At 47.6% G+C, this 20,618-nt stretch overlaps 1 protein-coding gene across 1 annotated transcript in view; it reads right to left on the bottom strand.

The window, feature by feature from the left end:
* TRPM8 (transient receptor potential cation channel subfamily M member 8) overlaps positions 1-20,618 on the bottom strand; it is a 161,349-nt gene that overhangs the window by 44,325 nt on the left and 96,406 nt on the right. The window contains exons 10-11 of the mRNA XM_085646403.1: positions 10,656-10,872; positions 6,887-6,978 (exon numbers count right to left, since the gene is read on the bottom strand). Of these exons, the coding sequence (XP_085502529.1) occupies positions 6,887-6,978; positions 10,656-10,872 (309 nt within the window). The remainder of the gene's footprint in view (positions 1-6,886; positions 6,979-10,655; positions 10,873-20,618) is intronic.

The raw sequence follows: 20,618 nt of genomic DNA, 5'->3' as shown, positions 1-20,618 counted from the left end.
TAGTTTTCAAGAGCCACATTCAAAGCCTCTGGAGTCATGAGGTGAAAGGGTCTGAAACTGCCCGTGCGGGGTTTGGCCTGGAAGTTGGGATAAATGGACTCACGGTGAACAGTGAACTCCAAGAGGAAATGGTCTGACCACACAAGCGGGAGGGGAGGGATAATTCCAATGTCAAGTGTGGAGAAAACCTGGTCCAAAATATGGCCCTTCTCGTGGGTTGGAGACTGGGAAAAAGGAGTCAACTTAAAAATATCCAGAGCTTCTGTTAATCTAGTGGCGTCTGGATCATCGTATTTATTCAGATGGATATTAAAGTCACCTAACACTATGCAATGTTTATATTTCATCGCCAAGGAGGCGACTGCGTTACTAATAGATTCATGGAACAGGCCGGTAGGGCCATGGGGTCTATATACTAGAATGCCTGCCAGCGATTGATGGGGAGATACCACCAGATGGAAACCAAGAGTTTCAGCTCCGACAACATCGCCAATAGGGTGAAGAGTGCATGAATAGTGGTTTTTTAAAATGAGAGCTGGGCCCCCACCCGTCCCGCTAGGGCGGTCTTTCCTAACCATCTGATAGCCCTTAGGGATAGCCGTGGTAATAGTTGAGTTTGAGGCCTCATTGAGCCAAGTCTCGGTTAGAAACAGAAAGTCCGGACTAGTGTCTTCTAATAGATCGTGAATACAGAGGGCATGTTTCCGCATAGATCGGGTGTTAAGGAGCAGGCCACACAGTTTGACAAGCTCATGAGAACGCTTTGCTTTACATGTGCCTGAAATACCCAGGGTTTTCAGATTGCGAGGGACCTTTCTCAGTGAGTGAGGGCGCCCAGCTACATCAAGGGCAGATAGCTGTGAGGGAATCCATGCAAGGGTACACCCTCATTTCAAGGTTTTGCCTACAACGAAACGAATGCTATTTTTTTTTTAAATAGCTTAAAAACGAGTTTAGAGCCCGCCCATCACTTACCAATACTTACCATTGGTTGGCTTACATGTCACTTTCATTTCCTTGCTTCTTACTGGTCATGCCTCCCTCTTCCTGCTGGCCGCTCACCTCTTCCTACATTCTTTTGTCCTTGCCGTGGGACAAGGGCCTCTCACAGCTTCCTGTTAGTGGCCTGTGTCCTTCCACCGGCTGAGCGCTGCTTGAAGTATGTCTTTTTTACTTTGTGTCATGCACTCTATAAGATTGCAAGGCACTGTATGGTCTCCCCACCCCCTGCTCTCCTCCCGATGTTCATTGTTGCCTCTCTTTCCTTCCTACGCCACAGCACACTTGTGTTGCTTCACCCGCTCCAACGCCCTCCTCCTGCTGTCTGTTGTTTTTAAGCCCATTCCCCTTGTAGTGATTTAGTAGCAGAAGTAGTAAATAAAAGCAAACACCAGGATGCTTGTTTCCGGTCCAGTGAAGACCTGGCTTGGCAGTTCGGGCTGGACTGTTCCCATGAGGCACAGGGTCAACACTGATTTGCATATAGCTGGGTCTGAACTAGGGTAGCGAAGTGAGCTAAAGAACGATGATGGATTCAACCCAGATCTGTGACTGGGGGTGAGTATCTGAAAAGTTTCAGCACTCCGACCATCATCTCTTTGTGTTTGCTTTGTTCGCCCTAAGTTGGCAGGGTATGCCCAGATGTGGGTCCCTTGCTCACTTTGCCTCTGGATTCAAGCTAGCCTAGCTGATGAGGGGTGTTATCCCAAAATTGGTCCCAGGATGCTTGTTTCTGGTCCAGAGAAGACCTGGCGTGGCAGTTTGGGCTGGACTGTTTCCTTGAGACACAGGGTCAAGACTTATTTGCATATAGCTGGATCTGAACTGGGGTGGTGAAGTGAGCTAAAGAACGATGATGGATTCAACCCAGATCTGTGACTGGGGATGAGTGTCTGAAAAGTTTCAGCTCTCCGTCCTTCATCTCTTTGTGCCTGCATAGTAAATAAAAGCCCTATTATGTGGGCAACAGTGGCCATGTCCCAGCTTTGTTTTTTCTTGTTAAACTTGCTATGCCATGCCCGCCCCTGCCTTGCACAGACCTTGCACTTGTTTCTTTTGCACCTCCATACAGGTTCAGCCAGCCTGTCTTAAAAGCCCGGCACTAGCAGCAGCAAACCAGTTCACCAGGAGCAGCCTGGGATTTTCATAAAGGGCCTAGTCTTGCTCCCCAGAGGGTTCTAAGGCACCCATTGAGGCCAGATCAGTACGTGGCAGGAGCTGCTGGACTACTACTCAGCAACTGATACTCACCTGGTCTCCTGCTCCCAGTGCTGGGCTCAGCACCCTACACCATAACAACACTTCCTTTCTCAGGGACTCTGGGGAGAAAAGTTATTTTTGTGGATCTCTGGCGCAATTTTCCTTTTTTTCCAGATGCACACCTTTAATATATAAATAACCAAGAAGGAGTGAGAAGCTAAATAGGGGCAACCCTCCGCCTCACTGAATATGTTCAATAAATATACAAGAAAGGATTAACCTATCTATTAGTGAACTCTTAATGTCTAAGAGTTCAGTTGACTGCTTTCAATATATCTCATGATGTTAGAGGATCTCAACTCTGGTAAAGTTGTGCATCCCTGGCATCTCATGGATAAATTAGTAGGATCCTCACCCACAGGTACCACCAGTGGCATGCTCCATCATTGGAGCCTCAACCACTACACCTAGTGTGAGTGGGTGGACTCAACACAGTTTGTAAGCAGAGCTCTGTTTACTTGCAAGGTCCTTTGGCGAGAAATAAAACAGTGGGATGTTTAGTTGGTATAACGACCCCTAACATTGATGGGTCCATAGGTCGACATGTTAAGCCTGTATTTAGTGCCACCAAAGGTCAGTAGGCTTTCATCAGGATTGACTGTATGCGTAGAATCCCTATGGAATATAGTTGGTAGGTACCAACTCTTAGTAGTGGTTTACACAAACATTAATATTATGAAGCATGCAAACATACAGACCACATTGAATTGTTCCTTTAATTGTCTCTTAAACAAAAAAAAACACAATAGCCTTTTTGTTAGGGGGTAATTGTGACCCCTATAAATGGTATTTTCTTTGTCTCATGCTTAGGCACACCTAGGTTGCCATGTGTGACAGGGCATGTAGACACATGAGGTTTCCCCTCCAAAACATCAGACATGACAAATATACTCATATAAAAACATTTAAAAGCACACACACAAGGGCAAATGTATTTGCAGATAGTGTCCTGCATGCACACACAAGTGTTTGTTAAAAGTAAAGTATCCCTAACACCTACATCTCTGCTTAATAAGGCTTCATGATGTAGTGGAGGTGGGCAATCCATGTAGTCACACTCTAGGAGAATAAAAGAGAAAAAAAGCTTTTATCTCTAGGAATCCAGGGCAGATGGTCTCCGTTTGCAGATTAGAAAGAAGAAACCGCCCGCACTTACTTCATCAAGGGACTTCGTCCTACCTATCACCTACTTGGCACCCCACACTCCTCCATTGTTGGCCGTGTCTGGGCCAGGCCGTTTTTATGTAGGAATCGGGAAGAAAATGGCAGGTGTTATGAGACGGTGTCACATGATTGGAAAGTGAAACACATTGGTTTGTACACGTTTCATGGCCATAGAATATTATTTGTGGATGGTGAGACGATTTGGTCCAGAATAGTAGTCGCGATGTTAGTGTTGAGCAGTGTAGAGCTGAGGTATGAGCCTTGAGGGACGCCGCTGATTATGTTCTTGGGTTCCGAGGTGAAAGGTGATAGGCAGATTCTCTATGTTTTTCCGGTGAGGAAGTAGGCAATCCATTAGATGTCATCTCCTTGGATTCTGAAGTGAAGGCTCTTGGTAAGGGTGTTGTGGGATACGGGGTCGAATGCTGCTGACAGGTCGAGGAGGATCAGGGCTGCCGTTTCTCCCCAGTAAAGCAAGGTTCTAATATTTTCAGTGGCAGCGATCAGTGCATTTTCCATGCTGTGGTTGGAACAGATTCCAGATTGGGAGCTGTCCAGAAGTTTGTTGTTTTCCAAGTGTTTCGTGAGTTGGTTGTTGATGGCTTTTTCAAGGACTGTGTCTGGAAAGGGGAGCAGAGAGAGGGGATGGTAGTTCTTGAGTTTGTTGTGGTCCGTGGACGGTTTCTTGACAAGGAGTTTGACTTCTGCATGTTTCCGTTCTTTGGGGAAGATGGCCGTGGTGGTGATGGATGTGTTGAAGATGGCAGTGAGCTCACTACTGATCCTCTTGCTCCCGAAGTTGAAATTGTGGTAGACTCAGGGGTCCGTGGGTGCTCCCGAGTAGACAGAGTTCATGATGGTTGTGGTGTTCTGTGTGGTGAGCTGGTCCCAGGCTGTGAGTAGGTAGTCGGGGTTTGTATTTGTGGGAGCAATGAGGCTGAAGAGGTCAGAGAGGGTGGGTTGAGGTTCCAAGTTTTTGTAGATGGTGGCGATCCTGTGGTAGAAGAAGTCCGTCAGGGTGTCATAAAGTTCCTGGGAATGGGTGATGACATTTTCGGTGGCTGAGCAGTTCTTTGCTGTGGTTAGAACTGGCTTTGATGCGGTCAGCTAGGGCGCTCCTTTTTATCTCTTTGAGTGGTATTGGTTGAGGGTAGTCTTGAAGGTGGCTCATTCTGTGGGCTTCTTGCTGGTGTGCCACTTCCCTTTCTAGTTGCTTGCAGGTGCGTTTCATGGTTCTCAGTTCTGTGGTGTACCAACTGGCCTGTTTGGTGGATTTCTCAAGTTTGGTGGGCTTGACGGGGGTGACTTTGTTGGTGCAATCGGTGATCCAGGCGGAGAAGTTCTTGCCAGCCTGCTCTAGGTTGGTTGTGGTGACAGGGTGGGAGGTGTTGAGGGCATCGGTCCACTGGCTCTCTGACTCGTTGTTCAAGCTGTGGTGGGAGGTGCTGGCAGCTTGGTGGCAGTGCCAGGGGATCCTGTGATGGTGAAGTGGACGATGGTGTGGTCTGTCCAGGTGAGCTCGGTGACACAGCTGTACTTTACTCTGTCACTGGCCATGAAGATGGGGTCGAGTGTGTGTCCTGGGTTGTGTGTGGGATTGGTGACTAGTTGGGTGAGGCCAATGTTGTTCATGCTTTTGCTGAGGTTGGCGGTGTTGGTGTCTTTAAGGTCATTGAGGTGAAAATTGAGGTTTCCGAGGAAGATGTAGTGTTTGAAGTCAATGGCGAGTGGAGCGATGAAGTCTGGGATGCTGTTGCAGAAACTGGGGCGTGGTTTGTAAGGAGGGTGCCTCTGATGGTGGTTTTGTCGTCTGTATGGAGTTGGAAATTGAGGTGTTCCATGATCGGGGTGGGTTGTCTGTGGAGGTAATAAAGTGGATGGATTCTGTGGGAATGGTGGTGATTCCACCTCCATGTTTGTTGATGCAGTCCCTGTGTGCTATTTTGTAACTGTCTGGATTTGCAGAGGTGATGTCGGGGGCAGATGCGGGGTTGAGCCAGCTTTCGGTGAGGAAGATGACGTCAGGGTAAGTAGGTATGGTGTCCCAGATCTCAGAGGCATGCTTGCAGAGTGATCATGCATTGAGCAAGAGGCAGTGGAGTTGTTCCGAAGCACTCGTGGCTGGTGTGGTGGTGGTTGTTGTGGGTGTGGGTGCTCCGATGGTGCAGGAGAAGAGACAGTGCTGGCAAGAAAAAGAGGCTGCTGTAGATCGTGAAGAGGTGTGGCAGCAGTTCCGTGGCAGCTGGAGACATTTGAAAGTGGTGGGTGTAAAACAATTGTCATACTTCACTGGGGTGAGTGAGTTTAGAGAGCGAGCATGAACCACCTATGGCGGGTTCGGGGGGAGGTTCTCCCCCTGAGAAAAGTTTGAAAAAAGAGTGGGCAAATGGTGCATTTTCAAGCAAACCAGAAGGTGTGAAGAACAGCCCTGGAATGCTTACTGCCCAGGACTCGGGATGCTTCCCACCTGGCAGTGCCCAAGGAAAAAATGAAAACATGCCTCTTCAAGGAGGCTTTTCTAGCCCTCTACAAAACTCACAGGATGCCTCCCATCCCATCCAAGGAAAAATGTTAAAGTACCGCAGAGGAGCTCTGTGAACTGTGTAAAAAACAAGTGACCTGTGCGTATGTAGGGGTTTTGGTTACACATGAAATACACCTAGACTCAATATTCAAAAGAGCATTACAAAGTGGCCACCAGCCAAAAGTCAACGCACAACAATTCAATTAAATACATAAATAATTGAAGTGAGCTTAAGCGCTGCGACTGACAAAAGGATAAGAATAGCAACCTATTTATACAGTACCAAACAAGAAAGCTGCATCATGAAATACTATTTCGGGTCGTTTCGTTTCCGGGTTAGAAATACCTGTAGGGGCATTGTGAATGTGTTTTCACCACCCTTTGCTGGTGTCCTTGGCCTGTAACTCCCACAATCTGACCCTGTGAGATTTACTGGTTAAGGTCAAGCAATACTGTCATCATTTTAAGTGAGAGTAAATGTATTTATAGTTGCAAAATCACATTTTATAAATTATCATTGTAATATTGCTCACAAAAATAAACGTGTTTGTATCCGTGAATTGTGACCAATATATTTTTGTGAGGGAACTTATGGCTCCTTAGCCAGACTACAATCAGTTACATACAGGGATACGGTAAACTGACCAATCCGCATTACCAAAATTGCCCCAAATATTTTTGAACGAAAATTCTCATTTCAAGGTTGGAGCTTTGCACAGGTGGTTTCCTGGAAAACTTACGTTTTTCGCCCCATATTGTTTTTACAAAGCATTTCCAATTTTTGTTGGCTGAGAACCTTTGCAACTTTGCACAAAATTCAGATTTCGCGCTACATACTCTCTGTAAAATATACAACTGGGCTGCTTAAACCCTAGACATGCAGCAGTCCCATCATGTTTCTCAGAGACAGGCTGTTTGGGGCAGGGGCTATGCACTCACCTGAAAACAATGCCAGTGATGAAGTACAGGATGCCCAGCATGTCCATGATGTTCCACATGTCTGTGAAATACTTAACACCGCTCATGTACAACTAGGAAAAAGGGACGAAGGAAGCATGTCAGCTGAGATATATTGATGTTGTAGATTGATGCAAGCCTCAATTCTGTACTTCTTGCCTGTTTGTGAATGGTGGACCATCCTCTAATAATACATGAAGCAAGATATCTAACTTGTGGGTATTAGACTGCTCACTGTACGGGAAATGGCTCTTCAACAGGAAGAACCTGGTGAACCTCGACTCTTCAACCAACCTTCTCTTGCACACTCATCCTACGGACCATTTGAACCGCTAACTTAAGGTGCATTCTGTTCTCTTAGTGTGGTCCCCTTGAACTCTGCTCTTGACATTTCTACTCTACTCTGTCTGATGTACACCTGAGTGGAGCCAATTAAAAGAGATTGGTGCCTTCTGCCTCTGTGTATGGTACCTCCGCTCTTTGCATTATGGGATCTCCCAACTCCATTCCACCTTTTTGGAATTTGTGGAGTATGCATTCGATAAACACTAATGAGTGGTCATTTTGAATAATGATTTGTGGCTCTTATAAATGTAAGAACACATATGGAGAATTCTAGGTGGCAGCACTGAGCTTGGAGGACAGATTAACTCTCACCTTTGCAGTCTATGATGTCTTTAAGGAAAGTTCATACATATTTCATTACCTGCTCTTCCTTAATCACATTTCTTATGTTCTTTTGGAAAGTTGGGTACCAGAATGGATACCTGGGGTGCTTAATTATACGTTAATGAAGCGAGTACCATGACAGGGTTGCGGGCACGGGATCCTTTGAGAAGTTAATTGTTCACCATGTTGGTAGCCGGTGTTCAAATGTGCATCTGGTCATGCTCTCAGGTTGTTTTCTATGCACTAACTTGTGTCATGTTTGTCTTTGGCTTTAATTTTGTGAATGAGTACTATGTAACATCTAAAGGCTGGGTTAGTTTTATACTTTGCCTTCACATGGTGAACCTGTAAAATGAACGGATAGAGAAAATATGATTTTCTATATTATAACATTATGTTCTTATATAGAGAACAGAAGAAATGTATTCAAGTCATTTATGCACCAAATTTTCTACAGTTTTTAAATAACCCTGGTGTTAAATTAAGGGAGCAGGATACATTAAAATGATTGGACGCAACTTTTGTAGAATGAGTGGGCTTTTTAACCAAAGAGTTAGGATAGTTAGATAGTGATAACGCTTACTTCAGTTGTAGTCTAATTTTTCACCCTTGTTGTTTCAGCCTGTGCTGTGCAGCCTTTCCAGCACCCCAAAATGAGTTGTTGTTATCTACTAATGAAGGAATTAATTCAGAAACACATGTATAGAGTTACACAGCACAGGCTGCACTAACAAGGATGAAAAATGTATGACTACTATTGAAGGAAGTGCTATCATGCGCTGCATTTACCATGATGCATTGGGGAAGATTGAATGCCGGGATGTGGAGCACTGTGCTCTCACCCTCTTCTTTGAAAAGGCTCCCTTGAGCTGCTGAGCTGACAAGCCTGTGTTGATGCACCATTGCCCAGTGAGTGGTAAGGAGACCTGAGAAGACGGTGGGCAGCATTTCCACTTGTAGCTCTCTACTGAAAAAGGAATGAATTCAGAAACACCTGCACAGCCTGCACCAACAAGGAGGAAACATGTACGACTACTACTGAAGTAAGTGTTATCATGCACTTCATTTACCATGATGCACTGGGGCAAATTGAGCGCTGGGATGTGAGGCAGTCTGCGTTGTGATGGAAGCCCGTTGTGTTGACAGCATTGTAAACGCTGTTTCCCGTCAAGGTGTAGTGGACAATGTAAATGGAGTGCAGTCCCACAAACCATTGTGGGTATTTAAAGTTTTGCAGTTCCATGCACTCCTAAACCTATTTGTGGAAATTAGGACATGAGCTGTGCTGAAAGAATAGCATCTGTTCCAACGCATGCCAAAACAACGCGTGGCTTAAAAATGCAGTCAATACCACGACTGTGTCGTTACCACGAGTTCCATCACAATGCAAGTCACTACAACAACTTGCTTTGGCGAAGCACTGGACTTTGGAATAGTTTAAATTACCATTCCAACTCCAGTTGGTGTATCATGTGTTGGACTTAAAATCCAACACCAGCCCAACACTGCATTCCCTAAAGCAATGACTTGCGGTGTAATGAAACCCGTGGTAATGTTGCGGTCATGGTACTGACTGCGTTGTAAAGGCACTACGTTGTAATGCCTGCGTTGTAATAGATGTTTCCAGTGCTGAAAGTGTGATAAAGGACGTGGAACGCACCCGTTATATAGAGTGGTATGAATCGAAAGGGGGACGCCACATTGTAGCTAATTTGGCCGAACAAACTATGGAGTAGTCCAAAGATTTAAAGAAAGCAGGATAGAGGAAGATTTTTAACCAATAGTGCAAGCTGGGCGAGGATGGCGTAAAGGTGAAGGAAGGTGGATGGTAGACAGTACCAATATGTGTGACTGTAACTAGCCAAAAAGTGAAAATGCTGAAAATGACTATGTTAAAAGAGAGACAGTTCATTACATTTGGCAATTTTCAAAGACTGATTACTCTTTGTAAGGTGTGTAAGCTCTGTTCTGAAAAAGGACCACTTTTATATATATATACAGAGGATTTTATTAAGATGGAAAAGCATTTAATTAGTGACTTGAAGAAACAGTGAAAGGACTCAGTTCTTAAGGTAACAGACAGATCGAAGTATGCTCATCGATGTTGTGAGTAGGGTGGACCTAAATATATTTAGTGTGGTAATCCCAATAATGTATTTGATAACGTACTCCAGAGTGTTATCATCAATGATGCGATTCTTATCGATATGAAGCGGAGAACATCACACCCATAAATGAAGAAAACAATAGTAAAAATGCCATTGTGATGTCAAATGGAAAGGAAATATTATATTTTATAATTTAACAAAGAGGAAATGGTACTATGGAGAGTTTGAAAGATTAACACTTTTGTGTCTTCTAGGAGTTAGTCGCATGTGTTTTATTGCACCTGGGCAGTTGGAATATGTTTCTAAAATACGACCAAGTTTAAGTCAGCCAAACCCTCGCAATTTCAATGGACTACAGGTAGTTCAGTAAAAAAAAAGTTCTGCCCTGTGCCCAGGTGCCAGTTTCCTGCTTTAGAATGTCTACTGGACATGACATCCTAGAGCAGAAAATGAGGGGATGGGAGCTGCGATCACCGGGAGGAGGCGCAAAGAGCGCGGCACTAGGGGCCTGTGGTGTGCCGGCCATTAATAGTCTTGGTGTGCTGTGCATGGATAGAAGGGGAGAACAAGGGATGTGCTGTGCTGGCTGGCAAACTCAGAGCGGGCAGGAGCATGGCAAAGGAGTTCCAGGCCAGCCCAGCTGGGAAACTCCATACTGTTGTGTGGCGGGTCAGAGTATGGGATGGGGCTTTGATGGGGGATATACTACATGCAGAGGAGAAGAGACCTATTTGGGAGGAGGAGGATGGATGTGTGATGGCAAGTGGCCAGGACAGAAAGAAGAGCAGGGCACACTCTCTACATGGTCAGAAAGTAATTGAGTGTGGAAGGTGTGCTTGGGGTACAGAAAAGCCTTGCACAATTTCTGCATGTAGTTGATACAAATTAATTTACAATTCTACATGTGTTGATCTATTGAAGTTCAAACTTTCACCTCATCTAATTTGAAAATATCAAGAATACTTGCTCCATACCTGTCTGATTTCATCACATAGCAAGATAAAGACCAGCACATAGACAGAAATTTCAAGTCCAGTGGGCACGGGTTGGAAGTTCATCAGTAGCACATAGGCAAAGAGCAGGAGGAAGCCAATGTAGAAGATGACTGTCCACGAAAAGACCACAAATGGTGATGTTATGAAGGCTCCATACTTCCAGAGTTGGGACTGTTTCCCATCCAAAGGCTTTTTCCTTACAACAGGGACAGAAACAGAAATGTCAAGATCCTACATTTCAGCCACCACAGGGTAACATCTGCATGCCTGCAGAGACCAATTGCTTACCATAAAATGTTTTGGTAATTGCTGCACAAACCTGTCCTAATCTTTAAACAATTATTACAAAGACTGAAACGTTTACCAATCAAAATGCATTATACAATTTTCCCACATCCTGCTTGCTTCAAACTATGTGACAGTGAACTACATTTTCAACAATACTTACCAGCCCACTTCTGCAATCTCCAATTTGCAATGCATATTGCAGCTGCGATACACCTGACACTTGACTTGTGTTATGTTCTCTACCCCTAACACTAGGGAAGTGTGCCAGCGAGTCAATATATTTGATGATAAACATGGACTGGTTCTAGAGAATGAGATATTTTCCCATTCTAGTACCGAATGGACTGACAAAGCCATTGACCAAACTTGTGAGCCATTGAGCCACCAGGGATGCAGTTACCAAGGTGGTCACAATTTGATGAACTTTGGTAGCCAGGGGCAATATCCTTCAGCATCCACCCCTGACACCATCTCTACCCGGTGACTGCATGTTGTCAATAGTGGAGACCTCACTATACACTGATTTGGCTAGCCCTGTTGCCGTCATGGGCTGCCTTGGAGAAGGGCTGCGCAGTGCCCCTGCACCCTTCACATAGTGCTTTTTTTTTTTAAAGGCCAGGCCCTGAGGGATGGGGTCCCCGGGGCCGAAATTGTCCCAAAGGGAGGGGGGGTCTCCCCTCCCTTTAATTTGTTAACAAAAATCACCAAAAAATGGCGGGCCCGGGGGGATTGGGTCTGGGCTGAAATTGGCCAGGGAGGGGGGCTCCCCTCCCTCATTCAAAAAATTCCTGGCACAAGCGGTCCCAAGGGCCCAAACTGGCCCAGGGAAGGGGGCCCCCTCCCCTAATAAATGAAAATAAATACATTTTAAAAAGCCAGAGGGCAAGTCGTCAGAGGTCCGCCTCCTTTTGCCATCACCCTTGCTGCTACCTCCAATAAGCCTGCTGAGTGGTTTTTGGAGGCCATGTTGCCTTACTCCACCACTCTGCAAAAGTTCTTCCTGGCACACTACTGGTTGGGGGATGAAATTCTCTTAGATGCTGAGGGTTCTTGGGAGCCCAGAAGCCCTCCTGTTACCTCCAGTAAGTCTGACACAGCAGGATTCCTGGGAGGTTTTCAGAGATCACGCCCCCTTTCCCACCCACTCTCCAAAAATGTCTCCTAGTGCACTGCTGGTTGGTGGATGAAGTCCCCTTTGTTCCACAGGGTACATGGCGGCCAACAAGGTTTCCTGTTACCAGCAGTAAGTCCCATAGAGCGTGATTGCTGAGAGGACTTCGGAGGTCACGCCCTCTTTCCCCACCACTCTCCTGGTGCACTGCTGGTAGGGGGATAAAGTCCTCTTGGATGATGAGGGTTCTTGAGTGCCCAGAAGCCCTCCTGTAAATTTGACACAGCAGGATTCCTGAGGACTGGTCGGAGGCCCCAAACCCTTTCTCCACAACACTGCAAACGCGACTACTAGTTAAAAATACCATAAAAAATCACTTAAATAAACCAAAGGTTATAGGGTCGCTATAGTTAGGAAATAGAATTTAAAAACCTTAGACATTCACTGAAAAAAACAAAGGTTACAGGGACATTACAGTTAGGCTCGGATTTCACTCGTACAAAACTGGTGAAATTCAGCAGTTATAGTTACCTGAGCTAACTATAAATCATGCCCCCGCAGTGCACTGCTCATGGCTTCACATATTACATTACTCATGACATGGTCAGTGACATCACTGATGACATCACCGATGACATCTCGAATGTGCTGGAAACTATTACTGCAGTACCAAAAACATTTGTTTAGAACACAATGAACACGATTCATCAACTGTAAACTACTCACAGAGTTACTCTTCAATACAAATATTTATAATGTGTTCAATACCTCTACACACCTATGATGCATTAGAAGCACATGCGTTTTGTAAACAGTTATCCTCATAAGCTGGACACAGACTGTACAAAATTAAGTAAAAACGTAGTATGGTACTTACCTGCCACTATGTAAACTGTAAAACAAGCTAGCGCACTCATTGGATGATGCTATCAGTGACGTCACCAGTGATGTCATCAATGTTGTCATTTGAGATATCATCAATGATGTCATAAATGATGTCATAGACATGTCATGAGTGATATGTGAGGTCATAAGCAGTGCCTTCCGGGGGCGTAAGTTATAGTTAGCTCAGGTAACTATAACTGCCAAATTTCTCTGGTTTTGTATTAGTGAAATCTTGCCCTAACTCTAACGTCCCGGTAACCTTTGTGTTTTTCAGTGAATTTCTAAGGGTTTTTTATTCTAGTTGCTAACTATGACATCCCTGTAACCTTTAGTTTTTTCAGTGAAAAAAATATATATAAATATATTGCATTATGGGATATGCAGTTTGGTTGAGTTCAAAGCACACGCTGGGAAGTTGATTTACCAATTAATGTTCACACTATGGGGCCGATTCCGATCCTGTCTTTTTTTTTTCCCCTACGACTCGTATCCGTAAATTTTTCCATACGAATCGTACAAGTCCCGTCCGACCCATGAAGTACAATTCGTATGTGAAAAATACATACGGATCTGCCCTATCCATACGAATCAGATCGGGAAAAGTTGTACTAAACGGACCGGGACACTTTTACGTACGAAGCCTAAAAATACAGTCCGACCGTACAAGTACGATCCGGACCGGCTTTCCGATTTACGAATTGTACGGAAAACGTCCCATACACGGGAATGACTTTTGCATATGCAATTTCGGTGTACGCACCGTACATAGCAATGTAGGTGTACACACCGAACATAAGCAATGTCGGGGTACGCACCGTGCATACGCAATGGCGGTGTATGCACCGTACATAGCAATGGCGGTGTACGCACCGTACATACGCAATGGCGGTGTACGCACCATACATAGCAATGGCGGTGTACGCACCGTACATAGCAATGGCGCTGTACGCACCGTACATACGGAATGGCAGTGTATGCACCGTACATAGCAATGGCGGTGTACGCACTGTACATAGCAATGTCGGTGTACGAACCGTACATAGCAATGTCGGTGTACGCACCGTACATAGCAATGTCGGTGTACGCACCGTACATAGCAATGGCAGTGTACGCACCGTACATAGCAATGTCCGTGTACGCACCATACATACACAACGCATGGGGGTGTGTGCCTGTACGACTCATACCCCTGTACCGTACTGAATCACGGACACTGTAAAACAGCACAAGGAGGGTCTATTCGACTCGCACAACACCACAAAACACGTCTACACTGCACAAAAAATGGAAATGACTGACCTGGACACATCCAAACAGGCAAACAGAGGGGCAAACTCACAACCACCCCTTATAACACACCCACCAAAAATTCAAACTGAGGCCCACCCACAAATGGACCAATAAAAAGGGCCCACACACACAAACCATGAGCCTTTGCAACAGACTCACTGCAGCTAGAGAGCACACACCAACAACTTCACCAATCCACCTTAACATATACACCTTCACACAACCTCCTTCACACATACCCCCTCTTCACATTCAGACCCACACCGTCACATTCAGACTCACACACCCACAGCCATCCACACCCTCACCCCACACCATGCCCACAGACAAGAACCCAAAGTTCACTAGGGAGGAGCTGGAGATCCTTGTCAATGAAGTCATCAGAGTCGAGCCACAGCTGTTTGGAACATTTGTCAGACAGACCAGCATAGCCGAAAAATCACGCCTGTGGCAGAGGATCGTCGATAGGGTGAATGCTGTTGCACCCATCAGAAGGACCAGGACTGAATGCCAAGCCAGGTGGTATGATCTGCGGAGGGCGGTCAAGCGCAAAATGAATGATGACTACGCCCAGAGCAACATCACTGGAGGTGGTGGGCCCCGCAGGCCAGTACATTTCCATCCCTGGGAGGAGAAGGTGATGGCCCTGCTTCCGCCGGTGGAAGTACATGGACTTCAAGGACTTCCAGAGCCTGGTGAGTACACAAACAACTTATGTAACATGGGGGTAATGGCATCCACACCCCAACTACACCCGCCAGAACCACAGTCAAAAACAACGCTAATGCCACTAACATGTGTATGGCCCATTGGAAAGCAAGGCCATGCTATGTCCCATGCTACACGAAGCACCAACCCAAGAATGGATGTCCGGTATGCTGGGAGGGTGGGTGGCACAAAACGCATTGTTGAACTACGAATCAGCCACAATTGCCCTCATCCCATATGGCCCAGGTACATACCCGTGCACCATGCGCAATGCACAGGGATTGGGAAAGTACAGACAAGATAGCTCACACTTGGCCCGGGTGTAGGTAGCACAAGGCCCTCCTGTGACCAGTGCAAACACAAACACCAAGACAACAAGGTCAGATATCTAGGACAGGAACTCACACTCACTGTCATGGCAGCATGCTCCACGGGGGGACAGCTACATCACCTGGGAGCCCCAGGGCCACATCACACTACACACACCAGCAGGCCCTGCCACACACACCCCTTACACAAGCAGACACCCCCGGGACAGGCAATGGATTTACCCACTGTCACAATGGACATGTAACACAACAAGACCAATACATAGCCGAAGAAGCATCCAAGCCAAAAATCTACATGTCAAAGACTCAGGAGAACATATCAATCTGTCCCCTGCAACATACCCATCCACAAGTGAACATTGAGGAGAATGCTAGGCACATACAACTACCTGGAGGAACAGTGCCAACTTGAATGTGTATGAAACATGCATGTTGCATGAAACAGCATTAACATTGTCTGTCTCTCACACACAGGGCAACGTGATGAATCTCCCCCCAACAATGGGCGGGAAGAATCACAGTCCCAGGCTCGGGAGGAACCTGATCCCACTGGCAGCGATGCCTCTCAACACTCCGCGGATGACCCCGACCGACCTGGACCCTCTGGTGTCCAAGCCCCTGCAGAACCTGGCTCAGGAACATCTGTGCCAACCACCACCCCCATTCCTGCCACATCCCAGGAGACACCGAGGAGCCCTGCCCGCAGTGAACAACTGAGCCAGTCTGACCAGGAGGGACAAGGTGCGGCGGGCACCCAGGAGGAGGCAGACAACACCGCCACTGCCATCCCTCAGGGGTCCCGTAGACCCGATGTGCCCACAACGGCAGGCCAGGCTCGTCTGGGCAGGGGTGGTGGGAGTGGAGGCAGGCGGAGGCGAGAACCTGACCAGCCAGCTGAAGGGACTGGTATGTCACACATACACAACATCATGGATGCATACCGGCGTGACACCAGGGAGTTCAGCCAGGTAGTGGTGACCCTCACAGAGATCAAGAACCAGCAGGCCCAGCAACACGCCAGTCAACAAGAACACCAAGGACGGATGGAGGCAAGACTGGTTGAGCTCCTGGCGGTGCAAAGGGACATAAGCCATTCACTCCGTCGGATCGCCGACAACATGGGCAACCCTCCCTGTGCCACCAGGCGAAGACCACCACCAGCCACAGGGAGGGAGGAGGAGTATGATTCGTCCAACGGATCGTTCCAAGCATCGTCAGGGCCTGCATCTTAGGGTCCCCCGAGGAAGGTGGGTCGTCCACGGAAAAGACCGTGAGAGGAAGCGGCACATCCACATCTCCCAGGTCACCTGGCCTGGCACCTGGCCTTCATGTGCGACAGCATCACCTCATTGACTGACATCATCTGCCACATGGACTTGCTGGTCACAGTCTGACCAATGATGCCAAACACTGTGGTCTGGACTCTGATGACTTCAAATGCCAAAGATCCCATCTCCCCCTGTGAACATTGGATTCTATGGTCCCTGCATTGCACCTTTTTCTGTGCACAAATCACGCCCCAGAGCTATAAATTAAAAATTAATACATTAAATTTTATGTTGCAGTCATTTAGCATGAGTCCACAACATACGTGTGGGGATATGTGAAAGTATGCCTGAGTGTGGAACTAACTCCAGCCATCCATCCATCGATCTGAGTCCGGTCGAGGACACACATGGGTCACAATGTATCACAAAATACAGACATGGAGCCCAATACTCACCCGTGATGGGCTCAAGCTGCTGAGGGGGGGTTTGCAATACTGCTCAGACAGACCAATTTGGAAGAGTATCATGAAGGTGTAGAGGTCATGGGTCATGTTGAGGTGCCCGGGGAGGGAGTCCCAGGTCTGTTTGGTGAGGTGGGAGAACTATCTCCTGCGTACAGTTTTTATGTGGATGTGATGAATGGTGGCCAGGGCAAGGTGGGCTGCATGGAGTTGTGCCAACGGGGTGTTGGATGCCAGACGTCCAAGGTAGGTTTAGGGTCTGGGGTTGTGGACTGCCTCCTGCGTGTGGTTGAGGAGTCTGAAGGTGATCCTGCAGCAGACAGTGAGCCATTGTAGCTATCTCAGGTGGACGGTGATGTGGCTGGGGCGGGGGATGTTGAAGATGAGGTGTGCGGATGCACCCTGGATGTGGACAAGTTCTCCTGCAGTTTTTCTGTTGTTCTCCGTAGAGGCCGGTGCTGTAGTTGAGCCGGCTGGTGTCGTGGACCTGGGGGACGGTCTGTCTTGCCTTGGAGTGGATCTATCTGTGGATTATTTGCAGCATGTGGAGGTTTTTGCAGCATGAGGTACAGATGGTGGTGAGTTGCATGGTAATTGTGAGCGATGGGTCCATGATGAACACCAGCTTGCGTGCGTGTCCACTGGGTGCTGGTGCTGTGCCCAGACCAGTGGGACACAAGGAGTTGACCCAGCCGTAAGGGGACAATCCTCAGATGATGACCTCAGTCCTGTCCAAGTCCAGCCTCAGGTGGCTGATCTTCAGCCATTCGTCAACGGATCTCATGCCTTCTTGAAGTTTGTATCTGGCAATGGCTGGGACTTTGGTGAGTTTGAGGAGCAGCTGGGTGTCAATGGCATACGAGATGATGATGAGGTCGTGTGCGCATGTGATGGTGGAGAGGGGGGTCATGGAGACATTGAAGATGGTCACGCTGAGAGAAGAGCCCTGGGGCATGTGCCAGATGACCCCAGTGTACCACATGCTGCAGGGTGGAGGCACACTCCCTGGGCCTTGCTGGTGAGCTACTTTCTGATTTAATCCTGGGCCCTCCTCTGGATACCAGTGTTGGAGATGTGTGAGCTGACAGTGTGTTAGCACATGGTGTAGAATGCCGTGGAGAGGTCAAGGGGGTGGTCTCACCATTGTTGACCAGGGCAAAGTTGTCGTTGGTGGTGGCAATGATGACGGTTGCAGTGGTGTGAATACTGTGGAAGATGGTCTGGTGCCGGTTGCCTGGATCTGGTTGCATGGAGGAAAGTTGTCAGTTGCTTGTTGAGTCTCTTCCTGATGAAATTTGCTGGGTAGGGAAGAAGGGTGATGTACCAGGAGATCCTGCGGTACTGCCGTCCGTTGTTTAAGAAGGGCCTGGGCCTCTGCATGCCTCCAGCACCCATGGAATGTGGCAAACTCAAAGGAGACATTCATGACGCGCTGGACGTGGGCTTCAAGGATGGGGAATGATGTGGTTGAGGTGTTGTGTGGGAAGGGGCCTGATGGAGAGCCAGAGTGGATGGTGCACATCAGCCAGGTTGTGTAGTTGCTGCTGACGGGAGTCCAGATCCTGAGGGGGGTTTGTCCTGCGGATAATAGTGCTGTCTGCCTCTGTGTGCCAAGGCTGTTGTGTATGTCCATGAGCTTGCAGTGGTACAAAGTTGCAAGGGGTGTGATCTGCCTTGCAAGGGTGGGGTGTCTTGGATGGAAATCTGCTGTCAGTTCACTCACAATGCTGATTTGCTCCTTGATGTCGTGTGTTTTGTTGTCTCGGCACTATCTGAAGGATCTCCACTTGTCCTTGCTGATGATATGGTGATGGCTGTGTGTGGTGTTTTCCAGGGCTGTAAGGTAAATGATGGCTCTTTGTGTTGCAAGGTTTGCACAAGAGTCCGGCTAGGTCTGTAGGAGTCCAGTAGGTCTGCCTTGTCCCAGGTGCCTTAACTGTTGTTGTGCTTCACATGAAAGTCCGTCAATGTGGCAAGATTGTTGGATCAGTTGCTGATCCAGTGCGTGAGGTTGCAGGGTGTGGCGGTGGTGTTGTTTTGAGTGTCCCACACAGCATGTCTGTGGTGACTTACATCCAGCATCTTTGGGGGACCGGTAGCGGGGTGTGGGGCAGTGTGTTGCTTGTCAGAGACGTGGATTCAAATGTTGATGGACCAATGATGGATGGTGGTGTGGTTCTCCTCCAGCAAGAAGTTACTGGCCCCCAACAACATGTAGCCTGTGGAGGTGAGGGCTTGCGTGCAGATGTACGTGTTGATGGCTTAGCGGAATTGTGGATGTAGGCCGGGAGATCTGTAGATGAGTGTTACTCTGAGGGTTGCCAGGGAGTTGCTGCAAACCCGGAATTGTGACTCTGAGGGTGTAACTGTGATTAAATTGCAAATCTTCCTCCGTGATTGTTGGTGCCGTCCCTGCGGGTAATCTTGTATCCGTCTGAGATGGCAATGAAGAAGTCGTGTGCTGAGGATCCCTTTGTCCAGGTTACTGTCATGAAGGTGATGTGTGGGGCTGTTGTGTTGATGAGGTAACAGAGTCCAATGTCGTGCTGGTGGACGGAGCGGGTGTGGAGTAGGAGGCACATGACCTGGTTGTTCTGACAGGGTCCGGTAGGCTGGGCAGCGCTGTGTAGGCAGTTGGAGTTGCACACTCAGCATGCGAAGGTGTCGTGTGTGGCTTAGGGGTTGCCTGATAGCAGGTGGATGATTGTCTGGAGGACAGTGCTTTGAGGTTGGCTGCAGCATGAGCCTGTTGTGTGACGTGGGTAATGCAAAGACCAGAGGGTCGTGCACTGTGCACGTTGCAGGCACAGATGGTCCTGCCTTTGGCACGGTGTTGGCGCAACAGTGGCACCGAAAAGCTGCTGGCTGCATTTAGAATGGGTGGAGGGGGAAGGGCTGAGCATTTTGGAGGCGTGTGGGTTGCAGAATCAGGGCACTCGGTGGGGCTTTGCCACAGGTGAGGCAGCAGCAGGTGGAAGGGCTGAGAAATTAGGCAAAAAGTAGCACATAAAGACAAGGAGGTCAGAAAGGCACAGTGCAACAGGTGTATGTAAAGGAAGGAGTGTCAGGTTACTCATGGGTCATTCCGAGAAAATGTATGAACAATCACCAAAAATGACGGCCACAGGATCAGGCAACAAAATGCGGAGCTGCGCACAGGAGATACATCATCAGCATGCGTTCACGTCCCGTTGTGGGGAGTAACCTGCACAAATACATACACAACCAGGTAGATATTATTAGCCATGAAGAACTGCATGCATGTTGCTGAAGTACACATACACACATATGTTCAATATTTGACAATTATGCCATAGATGACGCATGCAAACTGGCAAGAGAGCTGCAGTGACAGAGATGAGGCACTTTGGATTGCGCTGAACACCTTTATTCCACATACACACACAAGGGAAATGCATCCATATGAACAGACTCACAGGTCAGTTGACAGAACATGTGGGACATACGCTGGACCCCCCCTTCACAACACGGATGATGTCAATCCCAATGAACTAGCACACAAGTTAAGGGTATGAGCCAAACACATCCTGCTGCACACTGAGAGGCTGCAATTCCCCATAGAGCCTGTTGTTGTGATGTCC

The sequence above is a fragment of the Triturus cristatus genome, chromosome 3_1 (genome assembly GCF_964204655.1).
Source record: "Triturus cristatus chromosome 3_1, aTriCri1.1, whole genome shotgun sequence".
NCBI lineage: Eukaryota > Metazoa > Chordata > Amphibia > Caudata > Salamandridae > Triturus > Triturus cristatus.
The sequence above is the reverse complement of the archived record's forward strand: the minus strand, read 5'-3'. Positions and strand labels throughout refer to the sequence as shown.